Source organism: Mesoplodon bidens (genome assembly GCF_964165515.1).
Source record: "Mesoplodon bidens genome assembly, chromosome: 13".
In the NCBI taxonomy this organism is placed as follows: Eukaryota; Metazoa; Chordata; class Mammalia; order Artiodactyla; family Ziphiidae; genus Mesoplodon; species Mesoplodon bidens.
Genome location: NC_138169.1, coordinates 20,348,756 through 20,373,144, shown reverse-complemented (window position 1 = coordinate 20,373,144; position 24,389 = coordinate 20,348,756). Strand labels below are relative to the sequence as shown.

General features: G+C 49.1%; 1 protein-coding gene across 1 annotated transcript in view; it reads right to left on the bottom strand.

The window, feature by feature from the left end:
• The window catches only part of MYO18B (myosin XVIIIB), a 228,253-nt gene that overhangs the window by 20,376 nt on the left and 183,488 nt on the right, over nt 1–24,389 (bottom strand). The window contains exons 39-41 of the mRNA XM_081251759.1: nt 13,207–13,337; nt 3,409–3,453; nt 2,004–2,141 (exon numbers count right to left, since the gene is read on the bottom strand). Coding sequence (XP_081107885.1) covers nt 2,004–2,141; nt 3,409–3,453; nt 13,207–13,337 — 314 coding nt within the window. The remainder of the gene's footprint in view (nt 1–2,003; nt 2,142–3,408; nt 3,454–13,206; nt 13,338–24,389) is intronic.

The following is a 24,389-nucleotide window of genomic DNA, read 5'->3' as shown; positions in this document are numbered from 1 at the left end:
GTGTGGCCGTCTTTGCCTCAACCAGTTGTTCCCTAACCTCTGGGCCTAGATCCCTCTTGTGTGACATGGGGGTAATGACATCAGTCTCCTGGGGTTACTCCGGGCATCAAATAGATACCAACACTAATAAAGCAGCTAATTTTCTTGAGCTCTTTCTAGGGCTCTGAGTGCCTCCTCTCATTAACCCTGACAATGATCTACTCACAAGAAAACACGAACAGAGAAGTTAAGCAACTCGCCCCAAACTTAAGGTTACCAGGGGGGAATGGTGGTGGTGGAGGGAGGGATAAATTGGGAGATTGGGACTGACATATACACACTACTATACATAAAATAGATGACTAATAAGGACCTACTGTATAGCACAGGGAGCTCTACTCAATACTCTGTAATGACCTATGTGGGAAGAGAACCCAAAAAAGAGTGGATACATGTATATGTATAACGGATTCACTTTGCTGTCCATCTGAAACTAACACAACATTGTGAATCAACTATACTCCAATAAAAATTATTTAAGAAAAACCAAAAACTTGCCCCAAATCTCACAGCTTCAGAGGAGCGAATGCGGGATTGGAAGCCAGATGCTCTGACTTCAGTCCGTGTACTGAAACCACTGCGGCCTCCCACCTCCCACTCAAACGGGTTCCTTATCATGCACCCTAATATAATTATAGTTATGAAACTTGGGTACTATGTTAATGAGCTTTCACATTCAGCTCTGGCTGCCTCCAGTTCTGCTTCTGCTGCCTTATACATTGGCTGATGGGGGAAAAACAGAGGTATTCAGTTATCAGGAGAGAAAAAGCCCTCATCATTTGGAGTTCACAGAGGACATGACTCTTTCTCCACACAGGTCTTTGTTTTTAATTAAGAGCGGTAATCAGATAAGCTTGCTTTAATTAACTCCCCCAATGCACCCCATTCTCAGAGCCTCCCTTTGATATTTTCGACATCAAACCTTTCAGCCTAAGATTATCAGCAGACACGTGCCAGACATTTGCCATTTCCTGAATGTGCCCAAAAGCTTGGAGTGAACTTGCACCCCTTTCTTTTTGTAGAGACAACTCCCTGCTTCAGAGCAAACACGTTTCAAGTCAGGAAGGGGTTGTCTGCGTTTGCTCCATTAGTTTGTGATTTTTCTTTCTACCTTATCACATTGGTTCCTCTGTTATCACACAAGCAGTGTGCATTTCATCTTAATTATGCATCTGCTTAATCCATAATTTCTGATTTATGGCCATTAGCTCCTAATTATAAGAGGGCTGCCCTTGAAAAGGAAAACCAAACGAGCTGGGCGGAATGGAGCTGAAAAGCAAGAGGAAAGATGGTTAAGTCCTACAGCTAAGGCTAAGCCCCGGGGCCCATTTGTTGGAGCAACTTATTGTTGCTAATCCTATAGATTTGTGAGGGTCCCATCTCAGGCTGTGACTGAATTTGTCTCCTTCTATGGTAGGAAAAAAATATAAAATTCTGACATTCAAACGAAGCTGAAATTTCTGAGGAGGAAATCATCCAGCCTAACAGTTTTTATATGGACTCCCTATTAAAAGAAAAACAAAACCAAAAAACTTTAATATGTTTATAGGGAAAAATTTAAATCCAAAACTATCTATAAGTGGAAAACTAGTGGGATTTGCCTTAGATAGAAAACAACTATAATAAATCCACAGCTATTTTTTAAAATGTTCACCCCTTGCTATTTAAAATCATCTGGAAAACTGTGCTTTAGGGAGTGCTGTATTAGATTCTCATCATTTCACCTGTTTGGAGCAGTAAATACAATTATATTTCCTGTTTTACAGGTGAGGAAGTGAAGGCTCAGAGAGGGTAACTGGTCTGCCTAAAGTCACACGGCTAGGAAGTGGCAGGGTCATACCTCAAACTGGACCATGCTTGTCCTTGTCTAGGACAGAGGAAATGGAAGACTTGAACAGCAACCTTCAAAGCCTGAGATTCTTTCAGCTATTGGTCATCCAGAGGCAGCAGGGAGATACTCTTACCTGGGGCTGCGGATACAGCTGCTGATGGCTGACTGTCGAGAGGGGGTCCTCACCGTGTCTGTGGCCATGGACAGAGTACAACTCAACCAGGACTGCAGACTGCCCTCTGGCTGGGAGCTGAGGATGGAGACGTTATCTCTAGAACCAGAATGCAAGATATTGTCAACATGATGACAACCACAGGAACAGCAATAACTAGATAGTCACCCCTTAGCATGAGCCAGGCATTGTGCTAAGTGCTGACATGCATAACTTTTAATCAGTGCTCACAATACCGTCCCTGAGCGGTGGGAGCCAGTGCTGCACCTCTTACATAGATGAGAGTAACGGGATTTGGGGAGGCCAGCTTGGGTCTTGACTAAGGTCACCCAATTCCAATGCCCGTGCTAATAACCACTGCTCTTCCTTGGGAAGATGAACACTTTAATATGGATGCTGTGGTATCTCTAATTTTGGAGTGAAGTTTGGCACTGAATTTCATACCAAATGATATGGTCATGGAATATGTCAAGTGTGAAGGCCTTAACTCCTTGCCTACCTAAACTGGAATGTCTTTGGGGACAGAGACTTAATTGTAGGCCCCCTATTTCTGAAAGCAGCACAGGGAGAGGCCTGTGTGGGCCTCTCATTGCTGTGGGTATTCAATGATTATTTTATTTTCTGGTTGATATAGTCACTCAAATATCTATTATATATAATATATAATCAATTTATACATTGATATATACACAAATTTGTTTGTTTGCTTATAGAGCACTCTATGCCAGGCACCATGAGAAGGAAGTATAAACATGAACCCAACAATGGCCCTGCCCTCAAGACCCCATTTTAGCAGAGTAGACATCTATATAAATAACCATAAAAGAAAATTATCAGTGCTGTAGATAAAGACAAGATAGGTTCTAAGGAGGACAAGGAGGCAGCCTTGATTTGCTTCTTGGAGGCATAAGGGAAGGAATCAAGTAGTGGCAGTTGAGCTACATCTTGTCTGAAGGTTAGGGCTTGGCTACACAGGCCTAGAAGGAATAGCACACACATAGGTATGGAAGGCACGGATGATATGGAAAGCAGGAGTCCCAGGTGGAGGGGGAAGTAAGGGTCAGAATGTGCAGGGCTCAACTGTCAGTCTAAAAAGTCTCTTCTGAGGCAACGGGGAGCCACTGACAGTGTCTGAGGACAGTGGCATGGTAGGTCATGGGCCTCTCTTTGTCTGCGAGAAGTTGGACGGTTCAGTAGTACATCTCCGGGGCTGTATGTTATGACCGTGGAGTCAGAACTCTTGTGGGCACTGTGGATAACTCTCCAGGTGGGTGTGGATGTTTCTTCTGCAAACTGGACACAGAGGGCCAGGGGCTCGTCTTTGGCTTTGGTGTACTTGGCTCAGTTCTACTCAGGGTTAACTTACGTCTCTTTTCTGCCACTGCCGCTACAATCCACTGCTGTCTGGACACTAGAAGAAGGCACAAGAAAGAGTCTGTTATCCTTGTGCTGCCAGGGGCTGGGGAAGAACCCAGTCTTTGATGTTAAATAAACTTGGGCTTGAGTCCCACCTCCAACCTTTGCCACTGTGTGATCTTAGGCAAGTCACTTGTCTTCTCTGAGCCTCCTGTGCTCTTTTGTAAAATGTAGCTAATAATGGGCCTCCTCCCCCAGAGCTGTGGAGCAGACTGAGATAACCCTTATAAAGATCTCAGCATGGTTCTTGGCAAATAAGCAATGTTAATTAAAGGGTAGCAACCATTACCACTCCTCTTGTTTTAGTACAACTAGTACTGCTATTAATAGCATCATAATTGTCAATGAGCACAGCATTTGCTCTATATTCTTTGCGAGTGCTTGCAAATCAGACACGGGGATGCGGTGGTTGGCTTTCCCAGTGCATTCTGGGAAACTCTGAGCTAATTACAATAGTAGCTATTCTCTTGGGAGCATCCCTTGATTCAGCAAATACGCATTACATGCGATCCCACTAACTACCTTGCCAGTCTCCCTCCTGGAGTTGAGGAAGCTGACACCCTTGTCCAAGGTCACGCAGCTTTGAATCCCAGGTCTGTAAGAGCTACTCAGCTCATGCTCTTCATCAGAGTGCAACCACCCAGTGTACGGGTGCAGACACCCAAACCACAAACCTCAGACACCTGAGCCGTCATTTTAATCCTGGTTCCTTAGGCCGGGACCTCCCATCTTTATTCTTCAGTGAAATCTGGGCAATTCCTTCCCAGAAGCCCTGGTCACTTCCTCTGAAGGATGCACCTGCAGCTCCTTGGTCCTTAACCTTCAAGGGCCAGTCACTCTCGGGGTCTCTACTAACACCTATTCATCCCCACCAGACTGAAAGAGTCCCTCACAGGCCAAGAACACATCTTATTCGTCCCTTTAGCCCCAGGGCAAAGGCTAGAGCAGAAATTCTCTCAGACGATGCCTGGTGAATCCAATAGAAGAGGGGTCTGTAAATGACGGCCAAGGGCCAAACCTAACCTACACATCTGCTCCTATAAATAAAGTTTTATTGGAACACAGCCACCCCCACTCATTTGCATTTTGTCCGCGACTGCTTTTGCTCCACGATGGCAGAGCAGAGTAGTTGCAACAGAGACCACATTGTCTGAAAAGCCTGAAATATTTACTATCTGGCCTTTTAAAGAAAAATTTGTCGACCTCTCCAGTATTAACAAAAAGCACCTTTTGTGAACGACCCCTTGAGAGGCAGAATAATGACCCCAAAGATGTCAACATCCTAATCCCTAATCCCAAGAACCTATGACTGTGTTTCCTGACACGTTAAAAAGGGCTGTGAACCTGGAGGGGTGGGATAGGGAGGGTGGGAGGGAGACGCAAGAGGGAGGGGATATGGGAACATATGTATATGAATAACTGATTAATTTTGTTATAAAGCAGAAACTAACACACCACTGTTAAGCAATTATACTCCAATAAAGAAAAAAAAAAAAAAACAGGGCTGTGAAGACGTGGTTAAGGATCCTGAGACAAGGAGGTTATCCTGGATTACTGGGGTGGGCCCAGTCTAATGATTCCAATCCTTAAAAGCAGAGACCTTTTCCCAGATGTGGTCAGAAGAACACGTGGCTATGGAAGAAGAGTCAGAGATGCAACATTTCTGGCTTTGAGGATGGAAGGGGCCACAAGCCAAGGAATGTGGGTATCCTCTAGAAGCTGGAAAAGGCAAGGAAATGGATTCTCCTCTAGAGTTTCCAGAGGAACACAGCTCTGCTGACACCTTGATTTTAGCCCAGGGAGATTAAACTGACCTCTAATGAATGGAACTGTAAGTTAATGAGCCATAAAATTTGAGCTCATTTGCTATGACAGCAATAGAAAACCCCTGCAATAGAGTAAAAGTATCTTTGTGAGTGACCCTAAATCTTCTTGAGGATCTATACAAATTTTTTCTGATGCAGCTTTTAAACAAACTATTTAAAAATACTTAAAAACTTTAACTGAAGTGGCCAGTGCGAGTAGAACCAGCTTTATTCCTGCTGGTGGCCCAAGTCTCTTCTAAGGCTCTATGTGCTGGGGCTGCAGAAGGAACAGCAGACTGTGAGGAAAGGCAACTGAATCCTCGTGTTCTCACTGTATAGCCTTGGCCTCCTCTCTTCTCTGTTCAGGGTGTCCGGTGTGTGAAATGAGGCGTTTGAGCCAAGATGCTTGGATGCTTAAAAATTATGTGCAATGGAGAGGATGCACTTAGGCCCCTAGAGCAGGAGTCCTGGGCCTTTTATGAGCATTTTTTTTAAAGATTTATTTTTATTTACTTATTTAGGCTGAGCCAGGACTTAGCTGCAGCACGCGGGATCCTCTTTTTCAGTTGTGGCACGTGAACTGTCAGCTGTGGCATGCATGCACAGAGTCCTACTCACTGGACCACCAGGGAAGTCCCTACGAGCATCTTTTATGAAGACCATGGAACTTCCATTTCCCCAAATGCACAAACACAGACTCAAATTTTAGTGCAGTATCTGAGGGTTCAGAGTATAATTTCTAGAACTCGTGTGTGGACACCCCCTCCCTCGACGTACTAGTTCACAGGCCCCAGTTAAGGACACTGGTTCCAGCTGACCAACAAAGCTAAAATGTGGTAGGCAAGGGCCCTGGGAAGCGGAGGGAGGGGCTTGCGTGAACAGGGCTACATCTTCTGAAACGCTCAAAGAAAGACAAAAGAACTGAAGGGTATTGCGGCCCAAGCCGTAGCGTTCAAAACAGTGTGGCATGCGCCTTAAAAACAGAGAGGGTGAGTTGTATCTGGAACAAGGTTTCTCGTGCCCGCAAGCAGGGAGGAAGGGCAAACACGGGCCGCAGTGGGGGTGGGACTTGAGGCATGATGATAGAGAGTGAGGGGCTTCAGGCCCATTTCCCACCCCAGGAGTCCATGACCCTGATTACAAGAGGGTGTGCCCAGAGATCCTGGTGGGTGCCTGGGCAAGCTAATGTCTCCATAATCCTAAGGCAACTGGCCTTGAACTCTGCAGGAGACAAGGTCTGGGCAGCTGGGCATACTTCCTCACCCACTTCATTGGTTCGTTCTTTAATTGAACCCAGCACAGGAATGTCTGCAGAGCACAATGCAACTAACCAAGGTGCAGGTTGGTGTTAATTCAACTGGCACAACTGGACATCTCAAAGTAAATGAGTCTCTAGCCTTGGGGGAAAGAGCCCTTTCAGAAGGGAGCAAATTCAAACACTGAGTCCACCCATGGGGAAACGTCCTCTCTCACTCCGATCAGAGGATGGCTGTACTTCAACCTAAGCTAGAATTTTCTATAGGAGTTTGCTTTGGTGTAAAAGATGGGGTTCTTCTTGAAGGAGTTTAAAACCCACTGACCCTTCCACCACAAGAAGAAAGAGACTCTGGACTTCAAGCTCCATGAGGCAGATCCACGTTTGCCTGTTTGCGACCATACCTCCTGCCCTGACATGGGAGGTTCTCATCGATGATGATGATGATGGTGATGATGATGATGATGTTGTTTGTCTGTTGGGTGGGCAAGCAGAGGCCCAGGGAGGGCAGGTGACCTGTCCATGGTCCTGATCTCCTTGGCAGTGCAGCCAGCACTGGAACATGACATGTGGTGCCTGGTTTTCCCCTCATCTCCTGACATGTGGTCAGTGGTTCTTTCTCTTGACTTGGTGCATGTGACTTTTCAAGAGGAACTTGGGCCAGGCACTTGTGGACAGGGGGATTGCTGATGAGCAAGAGAAGTAATTAAAAGTCTTCTGCTGTATTCCTTTCAGGGGAGTCTTTGCTAGGCAACTCCAGCCTGAATACAAACATTGCCTGGGAAGTAACACATGAATGCACTGGCACCACATCACAGTGACAGACACAAGTTCACCAGAATGACAGACCAGTTCCTTTGCAGAGAACAAAGACCTTGACAACGTAAAGGGGAAAGATGGGGTATGGGGCTTCCCTGGTGGCGCAGTCGTTGAGAGTCCGCCTGCCGATGCAGGGGACACGGGTTCGTGCCCCGGTCCGGGAGGATCCCACAGGCCGCGGAGTGGCTGGGCCCGTGAGCCATGGCCGCTAAGCCTGCACGTCCAGAGCCTGTGCTCCGCAACGGGAGAGGCCACAACAGGGAGAGGCCCGCGCAAAAATGTTTGACACGAGAGCAGAGCTTAGTCACTGGAGGTGTGGGTGATGGGGTCAACCTGGAAATCAAATCTCAGCTCCATCACTTACTGTGTGAGCTGGGGCCAGTTTCTTGACCTCTCTAAGCTCCAGTTTCCTCTTCTGTAAACTGGGGGTGATAATGGTTACCAACCTCGGAGAGGTGATGTGAGAACTATGTATGTGAGACAGGTAGGCTGCATGGCCTGGCACAAAGTAAGTCTTCAGGAAAGAGTATTAGCACAATGATCATGGTGCCCTGTAATGCCAGAGTGGATAAAGCAGTTTGGAGCCCTCATTCCCCACAACCCCCACTAGCTGGGTACCCAGGCCTTCCAAGCTAGAAAGATGCTTAGAAAGACAGATGTCCTCTGTGGCATCATTTAAATGTGCTACTCGGCATGAGGGCCCTGTGATGTAACTTGGATGTCTTAGAATAATGGAGAAGTGCTTTAAGTTCTTCCTTCTAAGCAAAATTAGAAGGTAAGAGAGTTGTGGGAAAAGAGATGTGGGCAGTCCCAGAGCCCGTCCTACTTCGTAGCAGGGACCGTTACAGTCTGACCAGAGCCTGGGCCCACGGATGAGTAAGTTAACTCAGAATTATGCCCTCAGTGGCAGCTGCAATCTTTGGTTAGACTCAGATCTTTCTATGTGTCCTGCCGCAGCCTTGTTTTAGCCAAGTTAAAAGGATGTATGTTGGGGGCTTCCCTGGTGGCGCAGTGGTTGAGCGCCTGCCGATGCAGGGTACACGGGTTTGTGCCCCGGTCCGGGAAGATCCCACATGCCGTGGAGCGGCTGGGCCCGTGAGCCATGGCCACTGAGCCTGCGCGTCCGGAGCCTGTGCTCCGCAGTGGGAGAGGCCACAACAGTGAGAGGCCCGCGTACCACAAAAAAAAAAAAAAAGGATGTATGTTGGAAAATGTACAACTTACACTCAACACAGCAACAGAGGACTCCATTCCAGGGCCTTCATCTCAGGTGAGGTCAGCTGGCGTGGAGACACTCTTGGCTGACCCAGGAGTCAGGGTTCATCCACTGACCTCTCCACACTCCGCCCCCCCACCCCCCGCCCCAAACTCCCAGCCAAGGTGATGACAGAGCAGCTGCAGACCCTGGGCCATGAATCGATGGGGCTGTCAGCTGATGCACCCCTCCCTCCATGAGTAATGAGCAGGCTCCAGGCCTGGGGGAACAGCTTAAAGCATTTCTCCATTAATCTAAAGAGGTTGACGCCACAGTCTAAGTTACACCGCCAGGGCCCCGGTGTAGGCGGGTGCGCGTTTAAATGCTGCCGCACTGGCCACCTGGCTTTCTGAGCACGTAGCCACGTTTCCAGCCTGGAAGGCCCGTTACACTCGGATCTAATACCCAACATGGGGAAATGCAACTTTTCATAATTTGAACAAGTCTCCCAAAGAAATTCACCTCCAGCTGAAGCACCGCTCACTCTCTCTCTCCCAGAGTGGGTTTGAATCCTAATTGAGAGCTCAGGCTCCAATCCAACCCTCTTTCCCCAGGCGATGAGGCAATTAAGAGGGGACTGCAGGGCTGAGCTGTCAGGATGGGCAGGAGCTGGGGCTCTGCTCTGGACACGGCTCTAGAACCCAGTGGCGCACTGTATTTCTTTGTATTGTTGATAACCAACTTAGCGGCGCTGCGGCCAGACAGCATGGTTTGCACGACACTAATCCTCTGGAATTGAGACTTGAGAAGTGCTGAGGCTTCTCTGTGGCCACTTTTCCCCAGTCTTCCCCTACTCCTATGCTATTATTGAAACCCACTCCCTGTGGAAGTTTCAAATCTAAGTTAAAAGACAGCGAGTCAGGACCAAGGCCTACTGAGCATTAGGAGATGCTTCCCGAAAACCATCGTGGGCTCAGGGCTGGCTTCGCAGGCTTACAGCCCGTGCCCAGAGGGGCCTGTGCTTGGTGTGACACTCTGCTGTGACTGCCTTGGAATTCCGAACCTATTCTGAACAAGAAGCCCTGAGTTCTCATCCCACGGTGGACCCACAGATTGTGCCCGTCAATCCTGCCTGGGGTTCTGGGGCGCTTCACGGGGACACTGTGGGCTTCCATGGGCCACTTCAAAAGGGGAAGAAAGGTGGGAGAGAGGGAAGGAGCAAGAGGAAGAGAGCCTTTCTTTCCCACTGATCTCACTCAGGCACACTGGTCAACCCTCACTTCCTAGAACATTCCTCATTTGCCCTCACAGAGCTCCCGCGTCTGGCTCCTTCTTTTTTTTTTTTTTTTTTTTTGCGGTACGTCAGCCTCTTACCGCTGTGGCCTCTCCCGTTGCGGAGCACAGGCTCCGGACGTGCAGGCCCAGCGGCCATGGCTCACGGGCCCAGCCGCTCCACAGCATGTGGGATCCTCCCAGACCGGGGCACGAACCCGTGTCCCCTGCATCGGCAGGCGGACTCTCAACCACTGCGCCACCAGGGAAGCCCCTGGCTCCTTCTTTTAATCCAGGTTTCAGTTCAGTTCTTCCTCTCAGAGAGGCCATGTCTACCTCCCGTGTTATTCATCAGAGCTCTGCGTTCTCTGTCTTCGTAATTCCTACTGTATCCTAGCATTTTATTCGTCAGTCTGTCCACTGTATTCATGGGCAGGGACACATACACACATGCCCACACACGCATGCGTGCGCACTCGCCCATCACAATGCGGGTTCCACGAAGGCAGAGACCATACCTGTGCTCTCCTCCCTCGGGCAAGTTATTCAATCTCCCTGTATCTGTAAGATGGAGAAACGTAACAAGAAGCAAGTGGAATAAGACAAACACTCAGCACAGTGTCTGGTGTGGAACACGTAAAATCAATCACATGAATGAATGAACAGAAATGATGACGGCTGAGCCCCTGCCAGGTAAAAGGTACTAAACCTGGGTCAGATTTTTTCACTTACTTCTTATTATCAACCCGTCTTACAAATGAAGAGACCGAGGCTCAGAGAGGTTGAATAACTCACAGAAGGTCATGCAGACATGAACCGCTGGATTCCTGACTGGAAATCAGGCTGGTTGAAACACAGCGCCTGCGCCCTCCCCAAGCTGCCCCCACTTCCAGTTGCAAGAATCCCATGCATCGCCTGGGCTCTTCCAGGTACAAGATGCATTTCTTCACAGCTGGGGTCCTATGATCATTTCACCCCTCACACAACCCTAAGCCGCAGGTGAGGGCCCCTCCAATGTCAGGAAGCATGAGTCAGGTACTGGGCGGACACTGAAGATTCGGACGAGGAAAAGGCACCAGACGTCCAGCTGAGACGAAGATGTAAAGCCCCAGAGACAAAAGATCATGAAAATGCAGACAGAAAGCTAGGGTTCAGATTGGATCCCTGGGGGCCCAGGGACTAGAGCTCAGAAAAGCTGGATGGGAACCAGCGGGTGAGCACGAGGCTTGTCACCTGGAGCAAAGACAGATAAAAGAATCTCCTATTAGAAGGAGGGTGCAGGCAGGGTCCCTTTAAGGCCTGAGGGGATCCCCTATAAACAGAGGCCGGAGTGATGTCTGTAACCACCTGTGACCTCACTGCCAGGACCTCATGCCCCACGTGAGAACCTGCTCCCTGTTCTCTGTCACACCTTCTGTCCAGCCTGTCCCCGCACCTCCAAGCACAGACTCTCTGCCTCTTTCCAATCTTGTTATTTTTAGAACTTTTATTGTTTATTAGAAAAGCAATCTATTGCTATGCAAGTAAAAATGGTTTAAAAGTTTTGCTCATTCACACACAAAGAAAAGAACACAAAATACTCATATATATAACCATTAATTCCCATTATGATTAATGCAAAAGCCCTAGCCTTTCTATTAACGGAGAGGCCAGCCAAGCATCGAGCGGGTAATACTGACGCCAGGGGTTTGTAATTACAGATGTTAGTTCTGTTATGACACTAATAAAACTGGAGGAGGGGAGGCGGAGGGAGTTCTTGAACATGACCTTGAGCTGGAAGCAGCTGCAGCATCAGTAGTAGCCATTTCACCAGCAATTTGGCAGCTGTGGAAACTAGCAGGGCGTGGTAGAAATCCTTACAATATTTGCGTGGGAGCCATTTTTGCACAAACTGAAGCCGTTTGAGATAAAGCTCTTGATTTAGAGGCTAGAACATGGCAAGTCCACTGGGTTTCTGTCACACTGATGCTGAGAATGAACATCTTCATGGGAAAGTTGGAGGCTACACGCTGCTGAGCAGCTGTCACCAGCCCAGGAATGCATCAAGGAGAGAATGTGCTCATGGCCTCCTATCGGGGTATAAAGTACATGACTTATATGAGCAAGATGTCCCAAAGAGGACGCTAGTACAGCTAGGGATGTGTGTGCATGTTCGTTGCAGAAATTTGAGAAAATCTATATAAGCCTGAAAAAAATAAAAATTTAGGTCACCAGTAATGCCTTCCCAATGTATTAGAACGTTAGTGTGTTTCCTTCCAGTCTTTTTTCTGGACTGGCCGTGGTCAGCTCTAACACAGACGCCTGGTTCTTCCCACGGGCTGGACCACAGCCCACACACAACTCTCTCTCCTCCCCTGCTGCCCGGCTCACCCACATCTCCCGCCAGTCGGCAGCTGGCCCTGCCCACACCCCAGTAAGAGGTGGCTGGCTGGTCCTGGGAGGAACCACACCTGACGGTAACTCGGGGCATCCCGCCCCTTACCGTCTCATTTTCTCCACAAAGAAAACGTCTCTCCCTGTCGCCCAGGCTTTGATGTAGAGGCTGAGATGGAGGTGGAGACGCCGCAGCAATATGGGCAGCTATGATTTCCAGAGACATAACGTGTCAAGGCTACAGAGGGAGCTCAGGGCGACAGGACGCCACGGGCCGTCCGCAGGGGGACAGCCAGGGCTGTGTGCCCGCTGGGACACCTCCAACCCCTCCCAGCGGGGCGGCCCACTCGTGGCCTGTGCAGCTTGAGACTTGGCTGGAGTCGGCGGGAGGCGGCCTATCTGTCTGCTGAGGGAGGAGAGAAGCCCTGACGTTGAAGCTGAGGGCCAGCGCTCTAATCTTGCACTCTTGACCAGCTGCTGCCTCTGTGAAATAACACTCATTATCCTGTGCAGACACGGCCCACACTCCTGCAGCACTTACCTGCCCCGACGCTGGTCACCTAGTGACAAGTCACAAGCTACGAGGTGGGGAGTGAGTGGAGTATACAGAACGTCCCCTCTATAGGTCAAAAGGGGTCAACTCTTGGCAATTTCATGTGGTTTGCCCGGTAGTGCTATGTCCACTTTACAGATGAGGGAATTAGGCCCAGACTGGATGTGTGACCTGCCCGAGATCACACACTGGAGGACACTTTGTAGCCATTCCTCCAGATCGTCTCCCCAAAGCCTCGGTGAGCTGGGCTCTAGGCGTTTGGCGGTAACACAGAGACGTCACCACCAGCGGCAAAGCATCCTGTCTCTGCTCGCGTGAGGCGGCCAGTTATTCCTCTCACACCCCGGCGCGCCTGAGTCCCCGGACCCCCAGACCCCAGACCTGAGAGGGGAAGCACTGTCCACTAGAGGCTGCAGAGCTCCCCAGGCTGCAGCCCACCTGCCACGCCCAGCCCCAGCCGGCTCCTGGTAGCTTACCTCTCCGTGTCGCTGTCGCTGGACACCACCTCTTCCAAGGCTGCCTGCAGGTCGGCAATCCGCCGGATGGACGTCTCCAGGTCTGTCTGGAGGGTCTGTCTCACTGCGGCAAGTTCCTCCACGTACTTCTCCTGGAGACAGAGACCACAGCACATGCTGTGTCTCGCCTTGGGCGAGACCCCCACCTGCCTACGAGGGCTCTCGTAGGGGAGGAGCCTGGCGTTCACTGGGACCCTGTGACGTGGTGCGTGCCCACGAGGGGCTCTCTCTATGGACAGGCTTGTGGACCCTCAGATGCTCTGGATTTTACAGAGGAGGAAGTGGATGCCTGGGGGCTCCAGGGCACGGCCCCGCACAGAGCTCACTCACCCACACCGGGGGTGCCGGCCCCAAGTGGACACCCTGGATAGATGGGTCAATGGATGAGTCAATGAAAGTTTCCCAGGAGAGTTGCGGAGGCTGGTTCTGGAAGCGGAGCCTCTGTCCCAGGGATGGATGTGGAGCGGGAGATCGGGGGGAGGGCAGACCAAGAACGGGTCCCTCACAACTCTGTCACCTAGATCCCCCCAACTTTCCATCCTCTAAGGCAGCAGAAGGCAAAGGTGGAAACCCCAGTGGGGCTCCCCGCGGAGCCGGCCAGCACCGCTGGCGTTCACTGAGACCTTTCCACGCCCAGCACTGTGCTCAGCGTTTCATGCTCCTGGCCTCACTCACTCCTCACAAGTCTGGCACGTGGCTCTTTATTACTGATCCCATTTCACAGATGAGGAAATGAGGCCCGCGGGAGCGTGAGCCTGAACTGGAACTCGAGCTGGAACCCAAGCTTGGTGTATCTGACTCTCCATGCCCATCCCGTTACTTTCTGCCCCGACTGGATATTTGTCCAGACTCTCTGGAAAATCTCTTTCATTTGTAACGTTATTCCCACACTCCTCCCCTTTAGCACAATGACTGTCAACTGAGGGTGTGTTTGCCCTCCAGAGAACATCAGGCGACGTCCAGAGGCATTTCTGGTTGTCACACTTGGGAGTCTGATGGCATCTAGCAGAGTAGAGGCCAAGGGCGCTGCCCAGCATCTTACAACGCACAGGGCAACCTCCACCATGAAGGGTTACTTCACACAAATGTCAACAGTGTCCAGCCTGAGAAACCCGGGGTTAAACCCAGAAACCCACCTTCTGGGAATTAATCCCATGGGGTATAAAGCAAAACACAGAGCAAGGCTCTGTACCCGAGGATGCCTGGGGCAGTGCTCCTGATGACATGAGAGGCTGAGAGCCGCCTTGTCACCCAGCAACTGGGACTGGTTACGGAAATCACAGCACGTCACTTTGATGCTATTAAGCAGACGTCAACATTAGAAGTAAGGATGGTGGCAGCACGGAACGCCTTCTGTGAAGTAACATTAAGCAAGCAGGAGAGAACAGAGAATATCATGCCCAAGTCTACACGCAAATAGCACACATGCAGCTGGGAAAACACCTGGAGAGCTGAGAATATTTATGGATGGGAGCAAAGAGGGGTTACGGATAGGATTTTTCTTTTGAGCTGCTCTAATTATGTCACGTTTCTTTTTTGACTGCTGTCTTTTAATGAACATGTATATACCAACTGATGAGAGCGTGAAGGGGTGAAAACATAGGATTGAGGGTCAATCTAAGTACAATTCCCAGCTCCCCACGCAACCCACTAGCTGCGGGACCGTGAACGGTTCACAGTCCCTCTCTGAGCCTGGGATTGTTTTTCTTTATTTTGTAGATGAGGAAACCGAGGCCACTGAAGTCACTCAAGGCTGCAAGGAGCGGAACCCCGGTCTGCCCCGCTCCCAGGCCAGTGATCTTTCTGGGGCTCTGTCTGCCCGCCCCAGTGAAAGCCAGCGGGGACCAGGGCTGCTCCTCGTTACGGGGACATGCTCAGCTCTGCATAGCAGACCAGCTTGTCCATTCACGGTATTGTAAATCTGTGCCTTTACGCTGATTTTGAGTCTTCCCCAATTTGAGAGAGACAGCGAGCAAAGACCAAGAAAGCCAAAGAAGCAAGCCCAGCTGACGATAGAAGGAGTGGCGTGGAGAGGTGGGGGAGCAGTGCCGCTGGTTGAAACTGCCAGCTGTGAAATCCCCATCTTGGTGCTGACAAAGTGAGAAACGGTCTGCGGCAGGGCCCCCAGGCAGGAGGTCGGGCCCCCAGGCAGGAGGTCGGTGGACTGTCAGAGGAAATAACACACCGTGGGACGGCAGGGGGGCGGGGGGTGGGTGGGGGGTGTTCGCCCAGGATGCAAGCCTGTCAGCTCAAAAAGACATCTAGGAAAATGGCTGGGCACACAATCCCAGGAGATTACAGGAGCACCGCCCGAGCACTGCTTCTTGCTAGTGGGCCAGGATGACAGCGTCCCTGGGAGGCGAGGGGATGAGGCACCTGTGTATCTGTAAGACACGGAGATGCTACCCATGTCCATGTCTGGGCCATTCCAGGCACGTGGTGAATGTTTCTTTTAGAGATGAGGAAACTGAGCACCAGAACAGCAAAAAGACCCACCCAAGGTCATGCAGCCGGGAGACCACAAAACTGGGCAGCCAAGTCTTGGGTTCTCAGGTGAGGTCCTTAGGCCACACGAGCTGAGAGAGAAGAGCCCAGATGTCCCCTCCTGGTTGTGCCTGGGTGACCTTGGCCCACGTCAACGTCGCACGGAGGGAGCAACAAGGTCTTACAGTCTCGATCCGCACGAAGCCTCCTGGCGGACAGAGGACAGGGAGGGGAGGGATGCTGGGTCTCAGGGACAGGTGGCTCTGAGCCAGGACCAAGCAAGTGAGCAGAGGGAATAGGGACCTGAGATGCATCAGATCCATAATATCATGAAAGCGAAAGTAGGCTCTGGAGCCAGGATGCCTGGGTTCGAATCCCAGCTCTACCACTCACTGGCTGTGAGACTTTCAGCAAGTTATTCAACCTCTCTGACCCCCACGGGTAAAATGGGGGCAGCCGCAGTCCCCTTCCCAGGGCTGTTGTGAGGATCGAATGAGCTTGGCAGAGAGGAAAGGCTTGGCCAGCGGTGGCATCGCTACATTTTAACGCTCAGAGGAGAACGATGAGCAATTGGGTGGGTGTCCCCACGTCACCGGGGGGGTTTGCCAAGGTCACTCAGAGAATAAGGAGGCTGGCATGCAGGGCTCTGAAAGCTTTCTCACCATCTGCAGAGGAAAGACGGGTGGAAAGCAAGGGCAGCTTAGAGGATGAGTTAGCTAGACAGAGCAAGGAGAGCTGAGAGCGAGAAAACCATCAACACACAGGTGAGGCCTGTGGTGCCACCCTCCACTATGCCCCTTGCCCTCCGCGCCCCACCCCCATCTGCCTGGGGATGCGCCTCAGGCTCAGCAGGAACCTCCCAGGGAGGCAGATTAGGGAAATTCAGAGTCTGTGTAATCAGCAATCAGCAAACCTTTCCTGTTTCAACTTGAAAACCAACTAGTCTGCTGATTGCCCAGACCAAGTCATTAGGCGAAATGGATGTGGTGCCCACACTAGTCTCCTGCGGGCAGACAAAACAAGGCCCAAGCCAGAGATGGCTTGAGAGACATGGAGGGTGGTGCACCAGGAGAAGGGGGCACAGGGGAGGCCCCCTCTGGGGCCTTCTTCCATCTCCATGACCAGCAGCGCTCAGGATCGGGTCAGGACTGCTACGCAAATGGGGTTGTGTTTTGAGGCCAAGTATGAGCTTGGTCTTCTCTGTTTTACTCTCTCTTTGGGGGCTTGGAGCAGGAAGAAGTTGGGGGGGGGGAATTAGGGAACAAAAGTATTTAGACAGTAAGATGTGTACAATAGAAACCTACTAATAAATATACCATATGTCCATATTACTCCGCAGCTACAATGTAGTGATATACACGGTAATAGACATACAACATACTAACATAGATTATTATATATTCATTATATATATATATATATATACTGTCATACCATTCATTCAATAAGCATCTACTGAGCATGAACTATGTGCCAGCAGCACTGATCTAGGCACAGGCAGTGTAGATAAAATCCTAACTTCCAGGAGCATCATTCTTTCAGGGCCCTGATCTTTCTGTATTGCTGCCATCTAGAACAGAGCAGGCACTCAATATGTCTTGGGATTGAGTGAATGGCATTACTGGATGACTGTAAGAGGTGAATGAAGGAGGGACACACACTAAGGCACACGTAATACTCACCACACACACAGAGATCAACACAAGACTACGAGGTATGTGTACGCGCCAGCCTCCCCTGCATCACGTGAGAGAGTCATCAACCCTTGTTAAACTCCCAAGCTGCTCCCCCTGGAACGTGCTGTGTGGAGTTGCCCGTGTTGGGAGCAGTGTGTACAATAATCAGTGGCTGCAATTAAAATCATCTCCTCTTGTGATGTTCCATTAGAGGCTAATATTTAAAACTGTTGTCTGGTTTCTCTGCCCCGGGCATCTCAACCTTCAGAGGACCCTCTCCTGCCTGCATGCACAGGACTCTCCTATGTCACTTTCTGCAGCTCTGGAGGTTGCCTCTCTAAACTTTGGAGGTGTCCCACAAGGCCTGCCAAAGTTAATTTCACCTAGTTTATATTATAGATCAGACTATCTCAAAACATCCTCAAAACCTGATGAAAATTCACCTTGTTATTCTTTTCTGATGTGCTAATGACAAATAGAAACTTCATGTTACACAGCCTGGTGTTAAGAAAAAATTATACGCACCTGCATATGCTGTGTAAATGTGTATAAATATATGTTTATATAAAGTATACATGTAGTATATAGAAATGTAAATGTATAAATGTAAATACATAAATACGTATACGTGTGAATGTGTTCTCATGTGTATTTACAGATACACACACAAATATTCCCAGTCTGACATATAGCACATACTTAATAAGTATTTGTGAATAGTTAATAAATGAACGTATTTATTTCTATTTCTCACATGGGCAGGCATGCTACTAAATGTTTGAAAAAAAACCTTATCTCACGCAATCTTTATAAAAACCCTCAGAATCACATACAATATAAACACATAAAAAGTAACGCAAGAACATTACAACAAACTCGTAGCAGAGCTATTATCTCTTGCAGTGAGATATCAGGTGATTTTCCCCCCTTTTTATAGTTCTTCCGATATTCTGCAAAGAATATGACTTACTTTTGTTATTAGAAAATTAAAAATACAGGACTTCATTTCTCTCTGCACTGCAATCAACAACCCCCTGGTCCACCTGCTCAATGCCTCTCATGGCAGCCTCATTATCCCCATTTTACAGATGAGCAGGCTGAGCCTCAGGAAGGTTAAGTCACTTGCCCAGGGACATGCACCCAAGACATGACAGGCTAGAGTGGACCCAGGTCTCCTGACTCCAGCCCACAGCTATTTTCCCCTTTGCCTCTATTTGCTCCTGCTTCATCCAAGGATGCCTGTGTCTCCAGAGCTGGGGGGAGTCTTCCCAGAAAGCAAGGTTATGAGGAACTGCCACTGTTTCATTCAAATTGTCCAAGGGTCACTTGCCTGGGAGAAAGGAGGCTATGGGGGAAAGTAAAAGCCCCGTGCATTGTGTCCTGGCAAGAGCTCCAAGGCCATACTGGCAATGGAGTGAGCATTAGCAGGAAGCGTTCAGCCCCATTTTGGGAAAGAGTTGGGGTGCCCCTTAGAAAACCCCAAGTGATGCATCAGATTCTCTTATTTAAGACTGAAAAAGAGCCCAGCTTCCAGCTGGAAGGGGACTAAGGAGAAGGTAGTTGTCACTAGACAATGTCCTTTCTTCATAATCATCCTGCAAAGTGTTTTATTTTAATGATGTGGTGATAGACACAGAGAGACTCAACAAAGATCCCAAAGTCACCCACCTAGACAGTGACACGTAGGTTCACGCTCAGGCCTCCCTGTTTCCAAAGGGTCAGGAAACACCTCACGACTCCTCCTGTCCTTTTCTTCTCCTGTGGCAGGCATGCCTAATCGATCACTGCACAGACCCAGGCAATGTGGGGGCTGAGTCCTTTCTCTGAACCACTAAGCTAAGTGCTTTAGCCCAGTACTGCCCTGTGCGCCATCCACCAGCATCAACTTGGAACTCCCAACTCTGCCACACTTCAAATGATCTCAATCCTCCTGGAAATGCCTCCTGAATCCTCAAAGAAGACACTTATGTAAGTTGGTTGCGGGGGTGGGGTGGGGCTGGTACTTCTGGTATTTCTCCTTGAAAAAGGATGAGTGCTCTATGAAACCGAGGGAAGCTGAAGCCCAACCACACTTAGGGAGGGACCCTGGCTGGTGGGGAGGGGGAGATGCAAACTACTAACAACATGGGAGCAGCAGGAGAAGCTCTGGCTTTAGGACAAGATGAACCCTGAAGCACTCTGTGAATTTTGAAGAATTACTAACCCTTCCTTACTTTCAGTTCCTCATCTGTTAAAATGACAGTGTTATTCTGCGACAGACGGTATTGCAAGGAACAAGTGAAATAACGTAAAACTGCGTATATCTGGTATACCTAATACTGTGGCACGTACTTGATACATAACAAAGGTTCCCATTTCCTTCTTTCAAAGTAAAGACTCCGAAAACATGAAACCTGCAGGAACTGTATAGTGAGGATAGCCTCATTTCTCAGAAAATGAATTCTATGAACCTGATACTTTTTTGTTGAAACCAGAAGGATTTAATGCAATGCCTCCAAGGAGCCTGTATCAGTCAGGAAAATAGAAATCACTCTAGATCATTCAACCAAAGGAATTTAATATAGGGAATTGGTTTTTCAGGTGATGGAAAAGATGAGAAGCCAGAAGAGATTAACAACTACAGGAAGGCACTGCCAACCTAGGGCTGGAAGGAAAAGCCAAGAAGTTGGGCCATCCAACGGGCAACAGCAGGGCTGCCCAATGGGAGCTGCAGTCAGGGAGGAGGGTCCCAAATGGGATCCGGAATTACAGAGGCTGGGCTGCAGTCAGGGATGCTCCGCCCCGACCCTGACCCCAAGGCAGTGCAAGAGAGGGAGAAATACGCTGGTTCAGAAATACGCTGGTTCTTTTACTCCTCCTGTCTTTCAACTGTCCCTCACTGCCGTTCATTTGGCTGAACCTACCAGAAGGCAAGCTCTTAGAACAGTTTAGAGCACAGCAGAGAAACGGTGGGAATGAATCTAAGAGCAAACAGAGCACAGAGGCATCTGGGCTATATCCAGGCTTCATTATTAAAAACAGATGAGGGTGTTTTCAGTCTGTAAAAATTCATCCAACTGTACACTTTTAAGATTTGCACTCTTCTAGTTGTATATTTCAAGGAAAACATTACAATAAATCCAGAATTACAATTGTCAAGTGTTACAACCAAATGCTGGATTACAACCCCCAGTCTGTATTATTTATTGCTACATAACAAATTGCCTCAACAACTAGTCTTTTTGAAATATCAAATATCATTCTCTCTCATGGTTTTCTGTGGGTCAGGAATTCAGAGGTGGCTCACCTGTGTGGTTCTGGCTCATGGTCTATGGTTGGATGAATAAGGCCCCCAACGATGTCCACGTCCTAATCCCCGAAACATATGAATATGTTCACTTAGATGGCAAAAGGAATTTTGCCGATGTGACTAAATTAAAAATCTTAAGATGAGAGTTCATCCTGGATTATGTGGATAAGCTGGGTGGCCCCTAAATGTAATCATAAGGGTCCTTATAAAAGGGAGGTGAGAGGGTCAGTGGGGAAGAAAACAGTGCTGTGATGATGGAATCATGGATAGGAGTGATGCAGCCAGAAGCCAAGAAATGCTGGCTGCCTCTAGAAGCTGGAAGATGCAAGGAATGGATCATCCCCTGGGGCCTCCAGAAGGAACCAGCCCTCCTTTCACCTTGATTTTAACCCCTTAAGACTCATTTTGGACTTCTAAACTTCATAACTATCAGAGAATAAACTGTGTTATTTTAAAGTTACTGTGTTTGTGGTAATTTGCTGCAACAGCCATGGGAAACCTACACAGGATTTGTCACGACGTTACAGTGAAGATGTCAGCCAGGGCCATGGTTGTCTGAAGGCCACCCTGAAGCTGGAGAGTCCTTTTTAGAAAGCTCACTGACATGGCTATCAGCTGGAGGCCTTAGTTCCCTGCCACGAGGGCCCCCACTGAGCTGCTTGAGTGTCCTCATGACATGGTGGCTGGCTTTACCAGAGCCAAGTGATCCAAGGGAGAGCAAGGCAAATGCCAAAGACCTTTTATAACCTAGCCTCCAACTGACATTCCATTGCTCCTGACCATCTACTGGTCACACAGACCAACTCCGATACAGTACGAAGGAGGCTACAGAGGGGTGTGAAGGCAGAGATGGGGACCGCTGAGAACCATCTTGGAGGCTGGCCCTCACAGTAACACTGACACTTCTTCACCCACAGGCCCCATCTCCAGTGACTCCCTCAACCACAAAGGAAAACCCTGTAGGAATCCTGAGCTGCTTCTCGTTTCTTGGAACACATCTGTTCATAGGTTGTACAATGTCCCCCCCAAAGATATGTTGAAATCCTAATCCCCAGTAGTTCAGAATGCAACTGTATTTGGAGTCAGGGTCTTTACAGAGGCAATCAAGTTAAAACAAGGTCATGAGAGAGGGACCTAATCCAACATGACTGGTGCTCTTATGACAAGAGGGAAATTTGGAAATGGCGACAGTCATGCATAGAGGGAAGATGATGTGAAGCCACAGAGGGAGAGCGCCGTGTGGAGACAAAAGATTCAAGAGATGCACCTATAATCTAAGGAACATCAAAGATTGCCAGCAAACCACCAGGAGAGGGGCATGGGACAGTTCCTCCTCTAGAGCCTTCAGGGGAGCAAGACCCTGCCGACGACATCTTGATTTCAGATTTCTAGTCTCCAGAATGTGAGACAATGCGTTGCTGTTTTACCGAGCTACCCGGTTTGTGGTACTTGGTTACAGCAGCCCGAGCAAACTAATAAAACACCGTGTGATCTTTTATTTTTCTTTTATACATCATTACCTTTCTTTTCTGGTTCTAAAAGGGTTCATTACACAGAATTTAGAAAATAGAGTTGCCAAAGGAAAAAAAAACATTAAAAATTTCCCTTCAGTCTGTTACCTCCGGGACAGCCCGTCTTGATGAGTATGTTGGTGTGTCTCCATCCTGTGTTCACTTCTTCATGTGTGTACAGACACATCTATTGGACATGCACTGGGGCAAAAGAGTTTTATAGGAAAGGCAGAATGGAGTTAGCCAGGCGGACGAGCAGGGGACCGTGGCGCCCCTGCCCTGCCAGGACTCTCCGGTATCTCCAGGCAGAAGAATGCGTGGGGCTCCGGGCGCCTGCTTGCTATCTTTCATTTCCCTTCTCATTTTTCAAGCTGATTGTTTTAAAATGCCCCTAGCTACTACCTGAGGGCCTTTATAGCTTTCTGGAAAGCTAATATTTTAGGTAATTTGGGCTGTTCTAGATGATAAAGAGCCGGCCTGCAGAAAGTCTCAGATGTATTTGCATCACGCATCACGTAAACATCTGTGGACGTACACACCATATACCAGGGGCCCAAACTGAGGCTCAGGGCAGGAAGCCACCTGGCCAAGGTTGCTGGGGCCACTGGGTGGCAGAAATAGAACTGGAGTCTTTCCCAGGTCATCTCTCTGTCAGCAAGTGTGTGCCTCTCTCCTTTCTCTGTTTCTCACACTTCGGATGAGCCATTTTTGCCTAAACCCCGGCTCCAGCTACTCGAGTCATAACAGTGCCACGGGCTGGGGCTACAGTTATGAGAAGGGGGCTCTGAACTTGATTCTTGTGGTCCCACGTTTCTCCTGATGGGTGGGGAGTGGCAGAAGGCACAGCCTCCTTGGAAGGGCATGAGACCCTCACACACAGAAGGGGAATGCGGCTGAGGGTCTTTGGAGCCAGCAGGATGGCAGTGGGGAGGGCAGGGTGAGCAGGCTTCAAGGCACCAGTGGGCTGTGAGTCTTAGGGTCACAAGGTTTGCAAATAAAACTTTAAAAAAACCTCTCTAACGTTCCTTACAGCTCTAACTACTCAGAGCTCGTTGCCCTCCCAGCCCTAGAACCGCCCCAGCCTGTGACTTCTGCTGCAGCGTCTTCAGAAATGGACAAAGAACTGTCACCGGAGTGCAAATCTCTCAAGGTTGGCACCCGCAGCGTCCTGAAAAAACCTCCAGCCACAGTAAGAAAGCCTGACCTGGCGTGAATCCAAACACCCCACTCCCCACTTCCCAGAGTTGCCCACCCAACTGCTTCCTGCAAAAAGGAAGAAAGGCATTTCATTTTTTCTGCTCCAGTGCAAATATGACATATCTGTGCCACCTGATTTTCCTGACAAATAATTATATCAACGTAATTAAGCCTCAAATGCGGAAATTCTCTGTACCATGTACACTGACACCGCACTTCCCCCATCAGAGGGTCATTGCTCCAGGCAGTAATTATCAAGCCACCTTTGACATGTCTTATTTCAATTTAAATGGAAATGAAGCTCATAGATCTTCCCAGCCCACGACCCCACATGACTGCAGAAATAGAGAAACTACTGAAACTTTGAACTTTGAATTACTGAACTTTTGAACCGGACTTTGAAACTTCCCAAGTGGCCTCAGGTTTTGCATCCAAAGAAGTTAAAGTGAGAGAACAACTTATTCCTATGTACCCCGGGCCCCTTCTCTGATCCTCGAGTACAGTATCTCATATCAACACAGTGGGCTTATCTCTTGCCTCATTCCCCTGCTCTCCATCCCCTGTAAATTTAGTCTTCATCACCATCTCCTGAGGGTTCTCATCATCTTGGTCCTCCTCTTCAATCCAGCCCCCTCTCCAATCCACACTCCATACAGCATCCAAGGGAGAATCTTTTTAATCCAATCAAGTCCTCTCCTGCTTAAGAGACTTCAGTGCCTCTTCACCTCCCCAAGTCCAGACTGTGCAGTTGAGGCTATCAAGGCTTTCACAGTCTTTCTTCCAACTCATCTTCCAAGGTTCCTCTCCTTCCACGGCCAACAGTGCACCCACACATCAGTCATTCCCACAGTGTTCAAACATGCCGTGTCCTTCCATGCCTCTGTGCCTTTGGACCTACCACTCCTCCACCTGGAGTGCTCTTTTCTACTCTGACAAATGAACTCCTATTCATCCCTTAAGACCCATTCCACAGCCACCTCTTCTGGG